The sequence below is a fragment of the Rhincodon typus genome, chromosome 8 (assembly GCF_021869965.1).
Source record: "Rhincodon typus isolate 14 chromosome 8, sRhiTyp1.1, whole genome shotgun sequence".
Classification (NCBI taxonomy): Eukaryota; Metazoa; Chordata; class Chondrichthyes; order Orectolobiformes; family Rhincodontidae; genus Rhincodon; species Rhincodon typus.
Window position 1 is genome coordinate 46460493 of NC_063339.1, and position 20882 is coordinate 46481374.

The 20882-nt window shown below is 40.7% G+C and overlaps 2 protein-coding genes across 2 annotated transcripts in view; one reads left to right on the forward strand and one right to left on the reverse strand.

Moving 5' to 3' along the window:
• LOC109935203 (protein TALPID3-like) overlaps positions 1–20882 on the forward strand; it is a 286726-nt gene that overhangs the window by 152664 nt on the left and 113180 nt on the right. The window lies entirely within an intron of this gene.
• On the reverse strand, positions 674–19761 carry irf2bpl (interferon regulatory factor 2 binding protein-like). Its single transcript, XM_020527054.2, has 3 exons — positions 19639–19761; positions 6766–6838; positions 674–4596 (listed from the first exon to the last, which is right to left on the reverse strand). The coding sequence occupies exon 3, from the start codon at positions 3288–3290 to the stop codon at positions 1308–1310; it is 1983 nt and encodes a 660-aa protein (XP_020382643.1). The 5' UTR covers positions 3291–4596; positions 6766–6838; positions 19639–19761; the 3' UTR covers positions 674–1307.

A 20882-nucleotide genomic window follows, 5' to 3' on the forward strand; every position in this document is an offset into this window, starting at 1 on the left:
CCATTAGGACAAATTACCAACAGTGCAACTTTTGCTAATGTGTAACACAAAAATTTTTTTTCGAAAGGCAAGGATATAGTAGATCTCAAAAAATATTTTGAACATTAATGATAAATACTGAACATCTTGCTTTAAAGTGCGTATGATTTGAAGAGTTAAATTTAAAAGTAATTTTATTCAATCCCAGAATGTACTGCATAGAATACAGTTCACGATACTGGTACCACTGCCCCTGCTTTATCAGAACAACTGATTTTTTTTTTGGTCCACCATCTGTGTTCAAACTTATTATAATTACCAGGACCACTACAGTTAATTACTATTTATTTCACACAGTAACATTCAAACACTTTAAAGTGCCTTCACAATGATTTCATATTTTGTTTCAGTGGAACTCATCAGGTTTTGGCAACGTTTTAAAAAAAGTGAATGGAAAAGCCTGAATCAGCAGTTTATTTCTGAAGATAAGCATTCAGGTGATTTCAAAACATGTGGGCTCTTTGCCAAGTAAATATTGCAGTGATAGTATCTATTTAATAATAAGAATGACTCTCTGACATAGATTAACGTAGCTTTGAAGATAAAGCAACCATTTTTTCTTAGGTATCCACATCCAATTTGTTCACATTTCTTACAATCTGTAAAGAAATTGACTCGTCAGGGAGCTTATTCATCGAATTTATTACAATTTATTCAGTTCCAAGGCACATTACAGTCTTCTGTTACTACAGAAATGTATAAAGAACAAACAGAGCAGTTTTGTCATATACAGTACAGCATTTTGCTCTACTATTTAAAGCATTCGTGCATCCATAAAGCAAAAGAACACATTATAAAAAATTCAGGTCACTGAATCATAAAATGAAATATTTTGCCCTTGGAAACTAATAAAAAGAACCCCTCACCTTTTTAAAAAAAAGTCATTTTGTAGGAGATTACCTCCAGGGCTTGTAACATAGCTAACTGTAACCATTCTTTGTAACAATTTGTTTGCATTTCTGCAGACGTCAACACTGGCCTTGGCAATTCAGCGAAGTGCATACATTTACAAAAACACACCAGCAGCGTTAATTGCTAAGTGCTATGCTCTGTACCTAGCCAACACACTGCCATAAGTGAAAACAGTATTAAGCAATAATATCTGATATTCTTTAAACAAAACCAGGTTCATCCTTCAAATGAAGAAGAGTACATACCTTGTTTCAAAATATAGAAACATACGACGGAAATGAAAAATGTCTATACATAAGACTAACTTTCTTTTAGTTCTTATTCACATTTTAACTTCAGTAATTGAAGTTAAGAAATTATGGGTCTCTTTCTTTTTTGACCTTAACGTCCCCAGCTAAGATTGTAGCAATCTCTCCTTGCATGAATGCCCAAGGGACATTCGAACCTACTAAAGGGCATTTTTCTCCACTGGGGCAATAAACTTCTCCATTTGCCCCCTGCGCCTTAATGCTTTCCCGAGAACATGGAAAACAGAATTTATGATTGGGCACTGATGGGCATTGCACAAAGTGAGTATCCTCCAAACGTTCATGACAAATGGTGCAGCACAGGGGCCCGTTGTTGGCCATTGGTGAGTCCGGAATGTTTGGGGGATGAACTGGGTCAATGCTGGGGTTGGGATGGCTGTTAGGAGGCGCAACGGACAGTGCGGCATCCCCGTTCCTGGACACCATGCGGCGCTGGCCACCACCCGAGGCAGGGGACACCGGACTGTTGCTATTCCTCCGAGTGCTGGTACTCGTGGTCGAATGTACCGAATTGCTGCTGTCCTTTGGAGAGTGGGCATTTCCAAGGGTGTCGGCCACGGACATGAGGGCAGCCATGGGCGACTGTCCATTTTGGGCGCTGCATTCGGGAGGGGTGGTCCGGTTGGGTGGCAGAGCAGAACCCCCATGTGCCACACCGCCTGAGCCAAAACTGCCTGACGCCGCCATCGTAAGCTTTAAGGCTTCATTTTGGTTGGACAGCCACTGCTGCTGCCGCTCTTCCAGCTTTACACTGCCCGTTTCCGAATCGGGTTCAGGAGACGCTTTGCGTTTGCGCATCCCAGTTCTCGAGCTGTTGGGCGGGGGCCGGGGTATATTACACAGGGCGGTGGGTAAAATGGGGCAATTGGCGTCTATATGGGGCTGCGGCAGCATATCGGCCCCCACCACCTCCTTAAAGAAACGCACCGACTCGGGCAAGAGGTCACCCAGCAAGCGCCAGTCTCCCGAGCCATGTTTCTTCTCATACTCTAAGTACTTGAAGCCGGACGATAGGCCTCTGCTGAAATCCTTCATGCAGTCCTGGTACATCTGCTTGGCAACTCCCGAGGCGCTGGAGAAGACATTGGCCGAACCGCTCGGGTACTCAATAAAGATCTTCAGCTCGAAGTCCATGCCGGGCTTGGAGACGGCGTCGAAGGCGAATACCCGGCCCAACAGAGAGTGATCCTTCTTAAAGCGCACATCGAAGGGATTGCAGTTGGATAGGGTGAGCAGCGTCTCCCGCACGATCTTGGGCTTGTTGACCCAGTCCTCAGAGCGGTTTCTCAAGCTCTCGCCCAGCTCGGCCAGGGTCTCGGCATTTCTCTGTTTCTCCTTGAGTTCCCTCTCTTGGTCACTGCTGGACACTGAGCCCGGCCGTTTGTTTACATCACTCAGGACTTGGCTACTGACCGTCACCGATGTCCCGGCCAAGCTGCTAGAAGGAGACGGCCGGCTTAGCAGCCCGTGTGGGCCCAGAGCTCCTGCGGACGGACCGTTTAAAGTGGTCTGCGGCAGCAAGTTGGGCGGCACTGTGACGGGGCCCGGGGGCACGATGTTATGGTTTCTTCGTGATGAATTGGGACTTTGGCGGTTGAGTTCCGGCGGAATGTCCTCGGGTTTGGGGAATCCGTTGGGTCCACTCAGGCCATTGGGAAGCCTGCCAGCATGGGCGAGGCTCGGGTACTCGAATCGGGGTCTCTCGCTCAAAGAATAGCGATCGACAGGCGGCTGAGGCCCTTTGGACGAGCCGTCGACGTGGTTGAGCTGTTGAGCCGCCTCTTTGCTGCCACCCAAGGACTGCACTTTGACAGGAGGCGGCCCTGGCGAGCGGCCCTCCTGGAAACCGTGAGCCCGCTTCAGTTGGCGCGCCGTCTCGATGACAAACTCGATGCGATCGGCCCCTTCGTAGTTGACGCAGCCGCGACAGACGGGCTCAGTAAAATCCCAGATCATGGCCCACGGCATGCGAGGCAGATCGCAAAGATAACACGACTGTCTCCGGGACGAAGACACCTGTGCAGCGGACATGATGCGGAAGATGTTTAGATTTGAGTGTTTTCTGGGTCTCTCCGCGGTGGCCCTTTCGTATGGTATTGTGGCCAGGCCTAGGCTCCCTCGCTTTCTTTGCCTTTCTCCTGCTCTTCTGTCTGCTTTCTCCTCTCCTCCCGGCCCCGCCACTCAGCTTCTCCGAGCACCACGTGACGTCAGCCGCCGCTCTGCAGCCGCAAGGCAGCTAACGCGCAAGTGCAGCCTCACTCCCCTCCCCCACCGTCTAAAGCATGTGGCTTGTCCAGGCTGAATACACTTTCTCAAAGTTTCAATATACTTTATTCCTAAAAACAACTTTATATGCATACGTAGTCACTAAAGCAGTTTGTTTCTTCGTATACTATTGTACAGAACCAAACAAACAAACACTGGAGTTTGACTCTATCCAGCAAACAAACCAAAAGCATTTCTGAAGAATATACAGTCCAGTCTCTCTCCCCCTCTCCGTGAGAGTAGCCGGCTCATCGTGCACATGATTTACTCAAAAACACCAAGCAATTTCAGACAGATGACAGTCGTAACGGAATAGAAACTGTTTTCTGGTTCCTGGCCCAAAAAATGTTTTAACTGTCCATTGTAACAATTCAATTACCAGAATACACTGCGGGAATGTTTATTAGGGATAGGTCCGTGATAATTCGAAATATTAACCGCGAAAGTTAAGCTCAAAAGCAAAAGTTAGTTACCAGTACAACAACTGGTATATAAATGTAAAGTTCCAGACTAAATTTAAACTACGAAATTCCAACACACCAGTCACAGCTGAATAAAATGAAATAACATTTACTTGGCTAAACAATTAGCTTTTGAGTACTTCACCCAGTTGAAAAGATCGAGAAACAAAACTACGATAATAGGAATTCCTTTAACCGTCTTAAAAGTTCAACACTTGACAATCGAAAGTAGTTACTTATTTAAGTATGCATTTTATACAGTATATTAAATCAGTCTAGGTTTTCCCCCGCCCCCCAGCTGCAGCTCCAGTCCCGCCCCATGACGTCAGGGCTTGTTCTATTTCAGTTCCCTTCAGAATGTCGCAACTCCCTAGCGTTTTGCACCAAGTCACTCAAAGTGAGCAGACATTTCATTCTCTGCTGCTAATTCTGCACTGAAGCAGCTCGATTGTTTTGTAGGCTCCCATTTTAGTGGTAGGAATCTACTCAATACCAAGTGCATGTACATTTAAGGCTGACGCTATACTAATGCAAAGGGTCCGTCTTTAATACGACAATCTTAGCAATTTGGAAGTAGAAGTGCTCCCGATTCAAGAACGGTTTCAGCGAAGCTTGATGGGAAAATTGTAAAATCGAGTCATCATAACGTCAGAAAAGTATAAAATAACTTCATAGGTTAAAACACCAGCTAAATATCTAGCAAATTATGCAACTTCCACCCACATATAACCAACCTAATGTTAGTTTCCTGTTGTGCAATTTTGTGCGTGTAAACTTCAACCGAAAACGATAAGCTCCCTCCCAATGAACGCTTCTATTTACTTTTCATGAAAGTAAGTTACCCAATGGTGCGAGCCCCGAGGTGAGGGAGGCGCTGCTTGTTTTTCCAGTACAGTACGGTTTAATTATTAATATGGATGTGGGCCATCAACTTCGAAAGCTACGTCAGCACTATAAAATAAATAACTACTTGGTTACTGTTTAATTTAACTCGAACTTGTAATGGCTGTAGGTAATCTAAAAGTGAGCAGAAAAAAATGTCAATTGGAAAAAATATTTTAAAACATATCTAATTGTCCTTTAACTTAGTGCAGTTCCATGAACACTGAAATGGATCCACATTTGCCCAACACATACCAGTTACTAAACTATAAGCTGCATTTAATTTATTCATTTAAAATAATTCCGAAAGGAAAAATAATTTTGTCTTGCATTCTAAAGTCGAACTTAAATCTCACAATACACCCTTCCCCCATCTTGCATAAAAAGAAGAAATGATCCGTGGCGCTCTCAGATCTCATTCCTGGGGGAACTCGCAGTTTTAACCAGGGTAAACACAACTTCACAAGAGTTTTTTTTAATGTAAGCAAGTGTCACCAGAAGCTGAGAAAACGGAAATTTGTTTAAATATCAAAACTGCAGTATTTAAGGATCTTAGTAGTACAACTGGAATTCGGAACCTGAAAATGATTAATCATTGTTAAACATTTTTTTTCAAAAAAAAGCTTCAAAACGTGCGACTATCATACAGCTTTATATTATTTTTAAAGGGGTTAATAAATTATGAGGTGAACTGTTTGTTTCTCTGTTCCCAACCATGAAACAACATCAATGGAAAAAAGAAAAAATGGAAAATGCATTTCAAAGGATCTTGGCTCAACAGACTATTAAGCATTTTATCGACGCGAGGTATCGCTTCGCCAATCATACGTGCCCACCGATTTAAAAAAAAAACATGCTCTGCAATTCACGATGCAGAATTGAAAAAGTGGGACAGAATTATGACATTGAAGTCATTGTTCCATCTGAGCTTTTAGTGTGAGATACTTAATGTAAATTTACCCAAGAACATTCTAACTCCCTCTCCGCTCACACCACGAGGGCAGAGGGCATCCACTCTATTTTATCTGAAATAACGATATCTTAGGCCTCATTTAAATAGCAAGTAATTATTTTTAGAAGTAGTTATTATTTTGGGATGCCCACTCTCAATTCCCCAGGATTGATCAACCTCTGAATGCGAGCAAGGCTATAACACTAGGTTATTTTTTCATATCGCCCTTGTTATGCCACCTTGTTCAACACAGAATACTACGTGAAAGGGAAAATGCGAGACCAGGAAAATGCAACTGCGCAATCCAATTTTAGTAAACATCGTAAATGCCAAAAATGGTTACTAGTATTTTTTCTTTGCTATACTTTCTGTTCCAAAATAACATTCGCTTCTATCAAGAGGTTAATTAAGAATGTTCCTTTAAGAGCCCTAAATTATTGCTGTCTTCTGTTCTACTGTTTATTTGCACTGAAAATCGATGCTTTACATAGGGATTAAAGAAATTCATCAGTCTTCATTTCCTATCAAGTGTAACAGATAATCATATTAACTGCCGATATGGGGAAGGTAAATGAATGAGCGGAATGTCCTAGCCCTGGAAAAATAAATGCACACATGTCCGCCTATGTTAACCCCAACGAATTTTAACAGTTGTTTGTAGCTATAATGGGAGTTTTAAAAATCATACAGTCAACAGGATTTTGGCAGATAGATTGAAAATCCCCTTCGCAGCTGTAAATAATTAAACTCTCAGGTCAAAATAAAACATGTATAGTTCATCTCAAATTGGAAAGCTTGATGTAATGATACAATAAAGCATAGAAACATTTTGCTTCTGTTCCTAAATGTAAATACAAAAACGATTAAAGTGAATTTTAAAAACTTTCTTTTTACTTTCAATAGGACACAAGGTGCAGGCACAATGTACATTAGGAGACTGTTTTACCTTGAGCAACAATTTTCAAATTCTTCTTAGTAATCGGTAATGGATGCGTCCTCATTATGCAAGGAGCGAGGTCCTAATTTAAAGTAAATTTGAATAATCTGAACCCAGTTCTTAATCTGTAGCCAAAAACAGTTTCATTCCAAAATTGGCAAATGATATGGTATTCACCTGTTAATGTGAAACTATTTCCCTACTGTGTTCATCATAGAATACCTTTATTTAGTGAAACAGTTATCATTCTTAACCAGTGAAAATGACCATTTTAATTAAAGAACCAACAGTTTTTTGATAGATTTACGATAGATTAACTTCTATTAAAGTTAAAAATTCTGCCTGGCTCCATAACCTGGCATTACAGTATCTTTTATTTTAGGTTTTTAAGACAATTTGCATGTTAATTCTTAGAAAGGATTTTCATGAAGGTGTTCATCTCCACTTGGAGCTAGTGCTACTGATAATCAGCTGTTATGATCCAAGCTGATGTTGATCCTAGACAAGTCAGATCCCAAAAAGAAATCTGGGCTTGATACATCATATGTTTACATTTGTAGTTGGTTACTGTGGTAATTAGCCACTGACACAAATTCACACAAGGCTGCAGATGTTCTTTAACAATTAAACATACATGAATTACACAAAAACTAGACGGCATTAGGTTAAAGGTAAGAGGGGAAAGATTTAAAAGGGAGCAACTTTTTCACACAGAGGGTGGTAAGTGTATGAAATGAGCTGCCAGAGGAGATGGTGAAGGGGGGTACAATTACACCATTTAAAAAAGTGATATGGATGGTTATATATGAATAGAAAGCATTTAAAAGGGATATAGGCCAAATGCTAGCAAATGGGACTAGGTCAGATTGGGATGTCTACTCAAATGGAGGAGTTGCACCGAAGGGTTTGTTTACGTGCTGTATGAGTCTAAGTGATTTTTTGATGAATTTCTGTTGTACTTCATTACTGCCAAGCATCTCTGTAGCACTAATTTCTTTTTTCACATGTGGATTCGACTTGTATTACTGTTTTAGATTTCTTTTTTACTTTGCCTTTCTTTAATATTTCTATCTTAATCCTATCTTGCCTACCCACTATTTTACTTTATGTTTGTGGTTTTAATTACAGCTTCAGTTCAACTATCACACCTGATTTTGCTGATGTACACTTGTCCCCCATCACCTCCAATTGAAATTTCTGATTCTCATATTTAAATTTTATGTCCTCATCCTTTCCTACCAACATCACATCCTGCAGTTCTACAATTCTCTAATCTGGCTAGAAAAACAAATGTTTAAATCAAACTACTTCATAGCAACTGCTTGGCAAATAACTAATTGATATAGAATTTGTAGTGCCACTCAGACCACGAGGATTGCTGGTGGGCAATGGAAAATAGATACTGCTTCAGTGGAGTTGATTTACCTGGTTGAGGTAGAATCAGGGGAGTGCCACTGCTTTTATCTGGCTTGTGAAATTTCTATCATGGGAAATGTTTAAAGTTGACACTGAGCAAAAGTAAATGTGTTTTCAAGTACAGGCAGAAATATTAAAACAGAAGTTGATTGGACCTTTAAAGTATTGTAGATTTCGAGAAAAGAACTGACATACCATGGAAGTAATGTTTTTTTCCTAAGTGGTAGACTTTGGCATTTCATTTCCCACACTGAGAACGGAAATGCATCCTCACCATGCTTTTATTTGATTATGCCAGAAATAATGCCTGTCACTGTAATGAAAGGTATATAATATGTAGGTTTTGAAATAGAGGCAGATGGTTATGGGTTAGTTCTGTGAAGGTTTTTGGTTAAAAACAGGTCAGAATGTTATTTTAAACAGTGACTTAGTGCATCATCACCAAGAAAGCATGTGACTGTATTTAGGTGCCTGGGAAAACTCCCCCTGCAGTGTTGATAGATAGAATGTTTATATATTACTGAGTTAACAATAAACCAAATGCCATAATTTTAATATAGTTCAGAACAGAAGATTCAAAGTATCAGTTCAGAAGAACTAGGAGTTCAATTTATAAGGGAGATTAGTTTTTCCTAGGATGAGAATAAAGAATTTAGTTCAGATGGACCAGTCATCATTGCAAAGGGTTTTAGTTTGTGGAACTTCCAAGCCAAGAGAGTTTCAGGTTGTTAGAACTGAAAAAATAGGTCTGACTTGAGAGAGGTTCATATCAGCAAATTTGGAAAAGAATCAGAAAATTAACCCTGCATTCCAAACAAAGGAATTTTGGAGTTGAAATAGAGTACCTTGAAAAGCATAGTGTTGAGTAACAGGTTGAACCTTTGCCTTGCTGTTTATGTATATAGTTTTGTTTCAGAATCATACAGCACACAGAGACCCCTTTCAGACAAATTTATCCGTGCCAACCAGACATTTGAAACAGATCTAGTCCCATTTGCCAGCATTTGGCCCATATCCCTCTAAACACTTCCTATTCATTTACCTCTCTAGAATCTTTTAAATGGTGTAATTTTATCCACCTCCACCACTTCGTCTGGCAGCTCGTTCCGTACACGCTTTACTCTCTGCTTGAAAAAGTTACCCCTCAGGCCTTTTTTAAATGGCTCCCCTCTCACCTTAAACCTATGTCTTTTAGTTTGGACTTCCCCCACCATCAGAAAAAGACCTTGGATATTCACCCTATCCATGCCGCTCATGATTTTACAAACCACTATAAGGTTACCCCTCAGCCTCCAGTGCTCCAGGGATAAAAGTTCCAGCCTATTCAGCCTCTCCTGAAAATTCAAACCTTCAAGTCCTGGCTGCATTCTTGCACATCTTTTCTGCACCCTCTCAAGTTTAACAACATTCTTCCTATAGCAGGAGACCAGAATTGTACACAGTATTCTAAAAGTGACCTCACCAACATCCTGTACAGCGCTGTTCTGACCAATGAAGGCAAACGTGCCAAATACCTTCTTCACCACCTTGTCTACCTGCAACTCCACTTTCAAGGAACTATGCACCTGCACCTCAGGTCCCTTTGTACAGCAACATTCCTGGGGCACTATCATTAACTGTATAAGTCCTGCCATGGTTTGCCTTACCAAAATGTAACACCTCACATTATCTAGATTATATTCCATCTGCCACTCCTGAGCCCTTCTGATCAAGGTCTCATTGTACTCAAATAACCTTCTTCACTGTCCATTATACCACTAATTTTGGTGTCATCTGCAAACTTACTAATCACACTTATATCAACAATTTGGATGAGAATATAGATGGCAAACAACAGTGGGCCCAGCACTGATCCTTGTGGCACACCGCTAGTCACAGGCCTCCAGACCGAAAAGCAATCCTCTACCACCAGCCTCTGTCTCCTGATCACTTGCCCCAAAGTGATCCCCCACTGACACCTTAGTCACTTGCCCTGCCTTAATTCCCAAAAGAAGGTTGAGTATTGCTCCTTCTGTAGTAGGTACATCCACATATTGAATAAGGAAGTTTTCTTGTACAGATGTCACAAATTCCTCCCCAACCAAGCCCTTAACACAAAGACAGTCCCAGTTTATGTCCTACCATTATTCGATGGCATTATTCAATTTCATTTGATTTGATTATTACTGTCACATGTACCAAGGTACAGAAAAGAGTGCAGGATACAATGTTACAGCTGCTGAGAAGGTGCCCAGAGAGATCAGTATTAACATGAAAGAAGCCCTTTCAAAATTCTGATAACAGTGAGGAAGAAACTATTCTTGAATCTGTTCACACATTTATACAAACTTTTATATCTTCTGTCTGATAGAAGGGAGGAGTCTTTGATTACATTGGTTGCTTTCCCAAAGCAGTGGGAAGTGTAGTTGAGGAAATTGGAGATCTCCTTACATATTTGTTTCTTAATTTCCCACTGATTATGGAGGGGCATATAATACAATCCCAACAAAATGATCATCCCTTTCTTATTTCTCAGTTCCACCCATGTAACTTCACTGGAAGATCTCCCAAGAATGTCCTCCCTTACATCTATAATGTTATCCCCAACTAAAAACGCCACTTCTCTTCCTCTCTTGCCTTCCTTTCTCTCCTTCCTACAGTATCTACACCCTGGAACATTAAGCTGCCAGTCCTGTCCATCCCAGAGCCACATTTCCGCAATAGCAATGATATCCTAGTCCCAGGTTCCCAACCATGCCCTAAGTCCATCTGCCTTACCTGTTCAGGCCTCTTGCATTGAAGTAAATAGAGTTTAATTTATCTGTCTTACCTCATTCTCTACCAAGCTCTTGTCTGCTTTGACTATTTGACTTTCTCCCCTTATCTACTGTACCAGCCTCAGCCTTTCATCTTTTTTCACTATCACTTTGGTTCCCACTACCCACCACACCTCCTCTCACTAGTTTAAAGCCTCCCAAGAGTACTAGCAAATCTGCCCACAAGGATATTGGTCCCCTTCCAATTCAGGTGGAACATGTCCCTCTTATAAAAATTATTTCTACCCCTGAAGAGATCCCAATGGTCCAAAAATGCAAATTCTTGCCCCCAGCACCAGCTCCTCAGCCACGCATTCATCTGTTCAAACCTCTAATTCCTAGTCTCACTAGCATGTGGCACTGGTACTAGCCCACATATTGCTTCCCTTGAGGACCTACTTTTTAACCTCCTCCCAAGTTTCCTATATTCTCTCTGCAGAACCTCATTCTTTTCCCGCCCCACGTCGTTGGTTCCAACATGAAAAACTACCTCCAACTGATCCCCTTTCAGAATATTCTGCATGCTCTCCAAGACATCCTTGACCCTGGCACCAAGGAGGCAACACCATCCTGATGTCACACTGACAGTCGCAGAAATGTCTGTCTGTGTCCCACACAAGAGAGTCCCCTATTACAATCAATCACTTGGAACCTAACATGCCCCTCATTACAGAAGAGCCAGTCACAGTATCAGAAACCTGGCTGTCAGTGCTGTACTCCCGAGAGGCTCACCCCCACTCCAGTATCCAAAACAGCATACCTGTTTGAGACAGGGATAGCCACAGAAGACTCCTGCACTACCTGGCTACCTCTCCGACCATTCCTAGTGGTCAACCAACTACCTGACTGTATCTGCAGTGTCTCTAACTTCCTGAAAATGCCATATTGCCATCCATCACACCTCCTTGCTCTTGTAATCTCCTCATTGCCTCTAACTGCTGCTCCAAATGATCCATGTGGTCCAATAGGATTTGCAAACAAACATGCTTCCTGCAGACATAGTCTCCAGGAACATTCAAATTCTCCCTGATCTCCTACATATCTAACAGGAAGAGCACATCACCCTGCTAAAAGCCATTTCTGCCCCTTTAACTGTCTACTGACCCAGAAAACTCAGCATTAGCAGTCTTACTATTCAAAAACACTGCTCTGGGATAACTTAAAACCAATCCTTAATATTAAAAGTCAATCAAGAAACAGATCTCAGTATAAACATGATTAAAAATGCCCTCACTTTACTCATTACTATAGATTTCCCAAAAAAATGTCAAACTTAAATGGGGAAGGCCAAATGTTTTCTAGCATTATGGAACATCTAGGGAGTGAAGGAGGTGGGGGGGGGGGGGGGGGGGGGGGGGATGTATCATAATTTCATGTCCTGCTTGTGCTTCAGTGCTGCATCTTTTGTTGTTAGAATAAATAGTCATAGAGTCATACAGCACAGAAACAGACCTGTCGGTCCAACTCGTCCATGCCAACCAGGTATCCCAAACTGAACTTGTCCCATTTGCCTGCATTTGGTCCATATCCCTCTAAACCTTTCCAATTCATGTACCTGTCAAAATGTCTTTTAAATGTTTTAATTGTACCCAACTTTACCACTTCCTCTGGTAGCTCATTCAATACACACACCACCCTCCATGAAAATGTTGACCCTCAGGTCCCTCTTAAATCTTTCCCCTCACACCTCAGACCCATACTCTCCAGTTTTGGACTTCCCTATCTTTGAAAAAAAGACCTTGGCTATTCACCTCATCTATGCTCTTCGTGATTTTATAAACTTCTGTAAGGTCACCCCTCAGCTTCCAATGCTCCAGGGAAAAATGTCCCAGCCTATCCTTATAACTCAAACCTTCCAGTCCCAGCAAATCCTGGTAAATTTTTTCTGACCCTTTCTAGTTTAACAACATCCTTCCTATAGCAGGGTGACCAGAATTGTATGCACATTATTCTAAAAGTGGCCTCGCCAATGTCTTGTATGGCCGCAACGTGACGTCCCAACTCCTGTATTCAGTGATCTGACCAATGAAGGCCAGCATACCAAATGCCTTCTTCACCACATTGTTCCTTGAAAGTGGCATCGCAGGTAGACAATGAACTTGCAACCTTAGGTCCCTCTGTTCAACAACACTCCCCAGGGCCCTACTATTAACTGTGCAAGTCCTGTCCTGGTTTGCCTTATTAAAATGCAACACCTTGCACTTATCCAAATTGAACTCCATCTGCCACTTCTTGATCCATTGACCCATCTGATCAAGGTCCCTACGATAACCTTCTTCACTGTCCACTATACCACCAATTTTGGTGTCATCTGCAAACTTACTAACAACACCCATATTCTCATCCAAATCGTTGATATAAATAACAAACAAACCACAGTGATCCTTGAGGTAGACCACTGGTCACAGAATTCCACCTTTAGTCTTCTACTATCAAGCCAATTATGTATCCAGTTGGTTATCTCTCCCTGGATCCCATGTGATCTAACGTTCCTACCATACGGGACGTTGAAGATTGTACTAAAGAAGCAGGGAAAATCAGCCAGCAACTTCCTGGTTTTTCACCTTTAACTATACTCACGACTGAAGGTAACACAAAGTAAAATTAATTACAAGTATTCAGCCTAATTGGTAATAGTTCCCTACTCCAGTTCATTGCACACAATTAGCCAAATACAGAATCATAATGCAAAGCCATCAAAAACAAGGCTGCAATTTCTAAAGTATACCTAGAAATAATTCTCTTGGTTTCTATCATGAAATAATATCACTTAGTCACAGAATTGGTAAACATCACAGGCTGGAGGTACATATTCATTGCCTAGCAGAATTTCAGATCAATCTCAACATTATGGTGCATTAAATTAGTATATTTTGGTCTTTTGGATTTTTCTGAACATATTTCTATTTTAATTAATATAACCAGCAATACAACTCCTCTCTGTGGTAATTACCGAGTTCCAGGTATAAACTGATTCAGTCTTGTGCTGGAAGATTCTTAACAGGAGGGGGAAGATTTGACTTGCTGACAATGCTGGGGGTGGAAAACAAACTTTGAGAGAGGTCTAAAACTCTATGTTCACCACAGCACTCTGAATTCACCACTGGTAATATCCAACCAGAATAGACTGGCTTTGCAGTGGTCATATGCAGTGAATTTTAACACTTTCAAAACGTGACGTTGGATCAGAGTAAGAAGGTACAGCGATTGACTAGTCCAATCCTGGAGTTGCACACTCTGCCAAAGGCAGGGCAAGTGGTATTTGAGAGGTGAGACTCTGGATTCTACGTGCTCATTCCACTGCTTGTGCTTGGTCTCCATGTGTTCCACTCGCTGATGCGCAAAGTGACTGGCACCTTCATGGAGGCTTTTTCTCCAGTTTGTGCATTCCAGGGCAAGTGACTTCTACATATCAGCAGTATGTTGTATTCGTCTAGGGAGGCTTTCAGGGTGTCCTTGTAGCGTTTCCTAAGCTATCTTCGTGATCAGTTACTATTGTACAGCTCAGAGTAGAGCACTTATTTACGGCCCATCCATTGCAGGTGATCACGCATGAACAGTGGCTCGTTACTGCAAATATTGGCCTTGGAGAGGACACTCACATTGGTTTCCTGTCCTGTTAGTGGATTTGCAGAATCTTGAGAAGCAGCACTGGTGATAACTGCCCAGGTATTTGAGGTGTTGCAGTACATAGTCCATGTTTCTGATATGTATAGGAGGGTGGGAAACACAGCTGCTCTGTAGATCACGAGCTTGGTGGGTTTTGGATTTTGAACTTAGTTCCTTAGGCATCCAAGACTGGCGCCTTGGAGTCAGTACTGGATTTCACTGTCAAAATCTGCTTGCACTGAGAATATATGGGAATTCTGGTCTTGCCTTGGATTTTGATGGTTGGGGGCAGTGTTGTGTCACCGGAGCAGGATAGCAGAGAACCTTAGTTTTCTGGATGTTTAATCTGAGGCCCATTCTCCCTGACACATCACGGAATGCATGGTTTACAGCTCGTTCTCATTGTGCGGGCACGTAGACGCCATCTGCATACTGTAGTTTGACGACAGTTGGGATGGACTTGGTTCTGGCCTGGAAGCACTGAAGGTTGAACAGTGTCCCACTCGTCCAGTCAGTTAGCTCCACTTCAGCAGGGAGCTTCATGGAGGTGGAATGGAGTGTTGCAGCAAGGAAGAACATTACTGCGCTGACACAGCCTTGCTTAACACCGGTCTGTACTTGTATTGGATCTGTGGTGTATCTGTTCGTGAAGATTATAGCTTGCATATCATTGTGAACCAAGTGGAGATTCATAACGAATTTCTGCAGGCAGCTGAATTTGAAGAGGAGATTCCACAATTCTTCATAGTTCACAGAGGTGAAGGCCTTTGTGAGATTGAAGAAGGTCGTGTACAAAGGATGGTATTGTTGCTTGTGCTTTTCTTGATCTTGAGTGCATGACAAATCCATGTCCATTGTGACTCTTGATGGACGGAAGCCACTTTGATACTCGGGGAAGAGCTTTTCAGCCATTGGGAGGGAGTGGTTGAGGAAGATTCTCGCAATGGCCTTGCCTATGGCAAATGGTAGGGAAACTCCTCTATATTTTTCACGGTTGGACCTGTCGCCCTTTTTGAAGGTGGTCATAATTATGGCATCTGTGGGATCTTGTAGCATGTTTTCTTCCTTCCAGTCAAGGATGATGAGGTCATGGATTCATGTCAAAAGTGTCACTCCACCATATTTCAGTACTTCAGCAGGGATTCCACTTGCACTGGAAGCCTTGTTTTTTTTAAGATATCAGATGCCTTTTTCAATCTCACAGCACGGTCAGATGTCCACTGAAAAGGCTATAGGTAGTGTGTTGCAGGATGTTGTTAAGAGCACTTGTGTCAAACGTTGTGTCTTGGTTGAAGAGGTCCTTGAAAGTGCTTTCTCCATCAGGCGTTGGCTGCCTCTTGGTCTCTGATGAACAGCGCTCTGCTTTTGACTCCGAGTCAGGTAAGTCCTTGGGTATTCAGACAAATAATTGCACTAAAGAAGTCAACCATGCTGTGATCATCAGCAAGTTGCCGAGTCTCCTTTGCTATTTCCACCCTTCAGTTGGGAGTTCTTCGTTGCACCTCAGCCTTCAGTTAGTTACCTGTAGACTTGTTTCCTCTTGCCCAGTTAAATAGGACATAATTGCTCAGGCAGTGGCAGGGTCTCTGTCTTTGGGCCAGATAGTTCAGGTTTAAATCCCGTTTAACACATTGGTGTGCCATAACCTGTCTAAACAGGTTGATTAAAAGAATAGGACATCAAAGGTAAGCACTCTAGACTAATGATTTCTTGACTTCTGATCTATGTTGAACAATTCACTTATGCACTGAAATAACTAAATCTATTAGTAATGTTAAAATTCTTGTACTCAAAATTTCTAAATCAAGCGTAACTTAACAAACCACTGTAACTTGCATTTCTTTTGGTTAGGGAGAAAGCAGCTATATTTATTTGCTGGTCATACTGAAAATCTTCTATGCTATGCAATTAGCATCTTGTTCACTTTCATAGTAACAGCATAGGCCAAATGCACATCAACAAAACAACTTTTACACTGCCTTAACAATACACCTATCACAGAAGAAGAACAGCAGCCACTACAATAGTGATTTTTTTCTATTCCCAATGCAAGCATCCTTATGACCAGACAGATGAGATTATCATCAATGTAGATTCACTAATGCCAAATTATGGCAGTTTTATGATGTGGGCCCACTTAGCACTAGGTGAGATTGTGGAAAGTGACTTCATACATAATATCTGCAGCCAACATAGTGAATAAACATTCATCATCAGTTTGGCTAGGTTGCTTGCTGTTACATAAGAGACTAAATGAAGGAACTTAGTTTTGTTGCGAACAGCTTTTGATTTTACTCAAGCACTCAAAAATTCTTCTAAAATAAAGCTTTGCTCTGTAAACATGATATAATTTTATTTGTGTCTTCATTTCTAGTAAAGCCATCTATCTGTGCAGTCATCTGAACATGCTTCTTATGGACATAACACTCCATCTGCACTCAAAGCTAAAAGACACAATTTTCCAACTCTGCAAACTCTAACAGATAGGCTGCCAAAAATTTGGTAAGTTCAAACAAACTGTATCCCCAATTCAACAAATGTTTAGCAAGGATGTGGCCAAGAAATACCCCTGCTTCTGGCCTCTATCAGTGACTAATGGGATCTGAAAAACAACCAAAGCTTTATGTTACAGTTTCACAACATTCCACAAGGAAGAATAAATAGGCAGGGAAGAACATGACTGAAAAATAAGTAATAATGTTGAAAATGAAAATCCACAAGCCCAAGTTTCATATCTTAAAAGGCGGTTAACTTGTAGATAGCTTATAACTGTGTCCTTAAAATACATACAATTGTGATATAGCATGATTTCAAAAGTTAACACATGACAAAGCTCAGAAATGTGGGTAAACAACAAGAAAAATAGTAAAGGCTTCAGAAGAACACACCATCTGATGAATTGGGAAGCACTTGACCGATGAAATTTAACACAGAAGTGTAAATTGTTAGTTATCGAGGAAAAAAGAGGAACATGAATAAGATGATGCAACTTTCAATGGACTGCAGAAAGAGACATACATCTTTGCAGGTAACAGGTTAAGTTGGGGCTACCATTAAAGCACAGAAGATTATTGTGTTTATTTGTAGAAATATAGAATACAGAAACAAGGAAGTGCTGCTAAACCTTTATACAACACTGGCTAGACCTTAACCAGAGAATCATGCTCATTTATGAGCATCACACTTTAGAAAGGATTTTAAGGACTTAGAGAAAACACAGAAGAGGTTTGTTAGTATGGTACCAGAAATGAGGCACTTCAGGTGTGTAGAAAGATCCAAAAATTTGGAGATTTTTCCCATCAGTGCAAAGAGAAGCATGGTAGAGGCATGCAAAAGGCTGAGTCACTAGATTACCCCAAACAAGAGGTAAACATAAGGAAATTACTTTTTATGAAGCGACTTGCTGCTTTCTGGAATATATTGCCTGAAATAGTAGCAGATTCCTTAGTAACTTCCAGAAGGAAATTGAATACTTGAAGAGGGAAAAAAGTGCTCTGGGGCAGAACCAGAGAGTGGAACCAAATGAATAGCTGTTTTAAAGAGCTGCAGAGGCACGATATGCTGAATGGCCTCCTTCTGTGCATTATTATTGAGATTCCATTCAACAGCAAAACAAAATGTATGATTCTACATGGAAATACAGAAATTATATTTTGCAGTTACAATTATTGAAGATATTACATTACAAATGAATCATTACAGTAACTGACTTTCCAACACATTAACTTATCTTTTAACTTCCAAATTTCATTTAATTAAAAGTACATTTCCCAGATAATAAAAACTACTTGTTTTATTCATTGGCATTGCATGAAGCAACCAGTTCATCATTACAAAGTTGGAATGGAATGATTGTTCATTGAATAACTAATGTCATAAACATTATCAGGATTGCTAGTACACTTTGCCATGTTGGAATAGGGAAAGGCAATGTTTGTCTTCTTTTCTAACAAATTCTTTTATTTGTGTAGCACAAACTAACAAATACTCCAGCACGGATAATAGAGCTGGTTTCATACAAGCCATTCTTTACAATACGTGCCAGGCATAAATTTTTCTGAACTACTTCTAGCTGCATGAATAACAGACAATTTCGATCATTCATATTAGAAGCTGCTGAATAGTAAAGGGGAAAAGTGAACACTCTTGATCTCTGTGTTGGTTAAAAATCCTGCATATTTTTGCCGTAACTCTTTATTTCTTCATAATGAGTCCATTGTGCTTTCAGCTACAGTGTACCCTTCCACAAATATGCTACCTAGAATACTTCAACCTCAAAAGTAAACCATTGTAATCTGCAAGACTATGCTAACATTCCAAAATTTCAAGTGATTCCAATCAAAAGATAAACTTATTTCTAGAGATATGCAGTGCTAATTATTCGGTATAATTATTAGGTAAGATATTTTCATGAACAGTTTCGTTTACAAGGGAACTGTAAAATAATGGATAAGTTGTTAAAGATCAGAATTCATTTTACTGAAAGTGAAGTAAAGATTACTTACGAATTTTATTTTTAAAAAGCCTATTTATCTATACTCTAAACTGTATTTGAGACTACAAATTTGAAATCTCAGTTTATGCTGTCAGCTTAATGGGTTAATTTTTAGCTTCCGCTAAGTACATGGAAAATAGCCAACTGAAGAATCATGGGAGGTGAAAGCTTGCCAAATACAAACTGCCAGCATTAAGCAGTCCTGACAGCTATGCTTCTTATAAACTTGGCAGCAGTTCAAAGTGCTTTTTCAATTGAAATGCTGGAACCTTGCCATGTGCATACAGATTTGCTTTGCCTCTTCTCATAAGGAACTGATAAATGCTGTTACGGTAACCATAGAAACAGGATATCAGAATGGCCTTGTGATGTAGTTGCCTGTCTCGGATTTTGAAAAAAAATACAGTTGAGTCCACTATGACTATGTGCTTGCATATCACATATAGTCTTAGAAAAGCTTAAAGTCAGACAGCAGCAACAGCTTTGCAGCTGAAGGACATATTTTCAGTTAATTCCTATTAAGGGAAAAAGTAGGGCTGCGTACGTGCATTTAAGTCTTTCTTTTACCTGGACCTGTCTGGATGTCTGCCTGCAGTTGTCATAGCAACACTGGTCTTCTCTACAGTATCAATCCCACTCGCTGGAGTTTCCCGATTATTTAGAAGCTCTTCAAAAAAATTCCTATTTCCTACAGTGAAAGAAAGAAAAACAAAATTCCTGTTACCTGCACAATTTGCTAAAATAAATGACTAAACTGTTTGCTTGATTATCTGTAGATCTAGGTCAAGGCACTTGAGATGCCCTAAAATGCAACAAAGCCTATCATTTGGTTTAATTTAGCAGCACTTGCTACATTAATTTGAAATGAAAATCAAAATATATATAACCTCTAATAAAAACGAACCCAATCTTAAAAGGTCATTCATTTGAACAAAAGTTGTGCTGGACCACTTTAAATATAGCTGCCCTTAGAATAAAGTGCACAGTAAAAGGATTACAGACTATGTATTGTTCAAGACTTTATTTTTAAACACAGCAAAGCCGGCAAAAAGTGAAGCATGCGCAGGGTATTGCTTTCCTTGACCAAATCTAGATCACAGTTAACCGTATAAATCTCTGCTGTCAGTTCTTGAGTCTCAGATTTAAACTGATATGATTCAGCCTGAGGGAAGAAGTATGCTTATAATAAGGCTTTTTTAAAAGTGTGCAATATCTTTTTTCCAAAATAACACCCAATATTCTGTATGTTTAGTTACTTACAGTATTGACTTGCATTATTTCAATTGAATTTCACCTGTAGGTGGCACTATGAGCATAGCTTAATACTATCTGAAAAAGGACGGACTTCGGTGCAACATTTGGCCATTCGGCTCTTCAAGACTGCTCCATCACTCTAAGATCATGGTTGACCTCGAAGTGATCTCAATTCCTCTTTCCACCCTAATTCTCAACTCCCTTGTCTACCAAAAATATATTAAATTCTGCATTGACTAAATTCAATGACCCAAGCCACTATTACTTTCTGGGGAAAAGAATTCCACGTACTGACAACCCTCTGACAGAACACATTTCTCAGGTGCAATCTGTTCAACTTCATACGAGAAGCCCTTCATCCCAGATATGAATCAATTCAACCTTCTCTGAATTGTTCCAACACAATTAAGATAACAGCCCATGGTCTTAGGGATAAGGAACTGGCATAGCTAGAGGACTGGCTGACTGTCAGAAGGTAGAGCGTAGGGATAAAGGGTTCTTTTTCAGTATAACAGCTGGTGACTAGTGAAGTTTTGCAGGGGTCCATGTTGGGACCA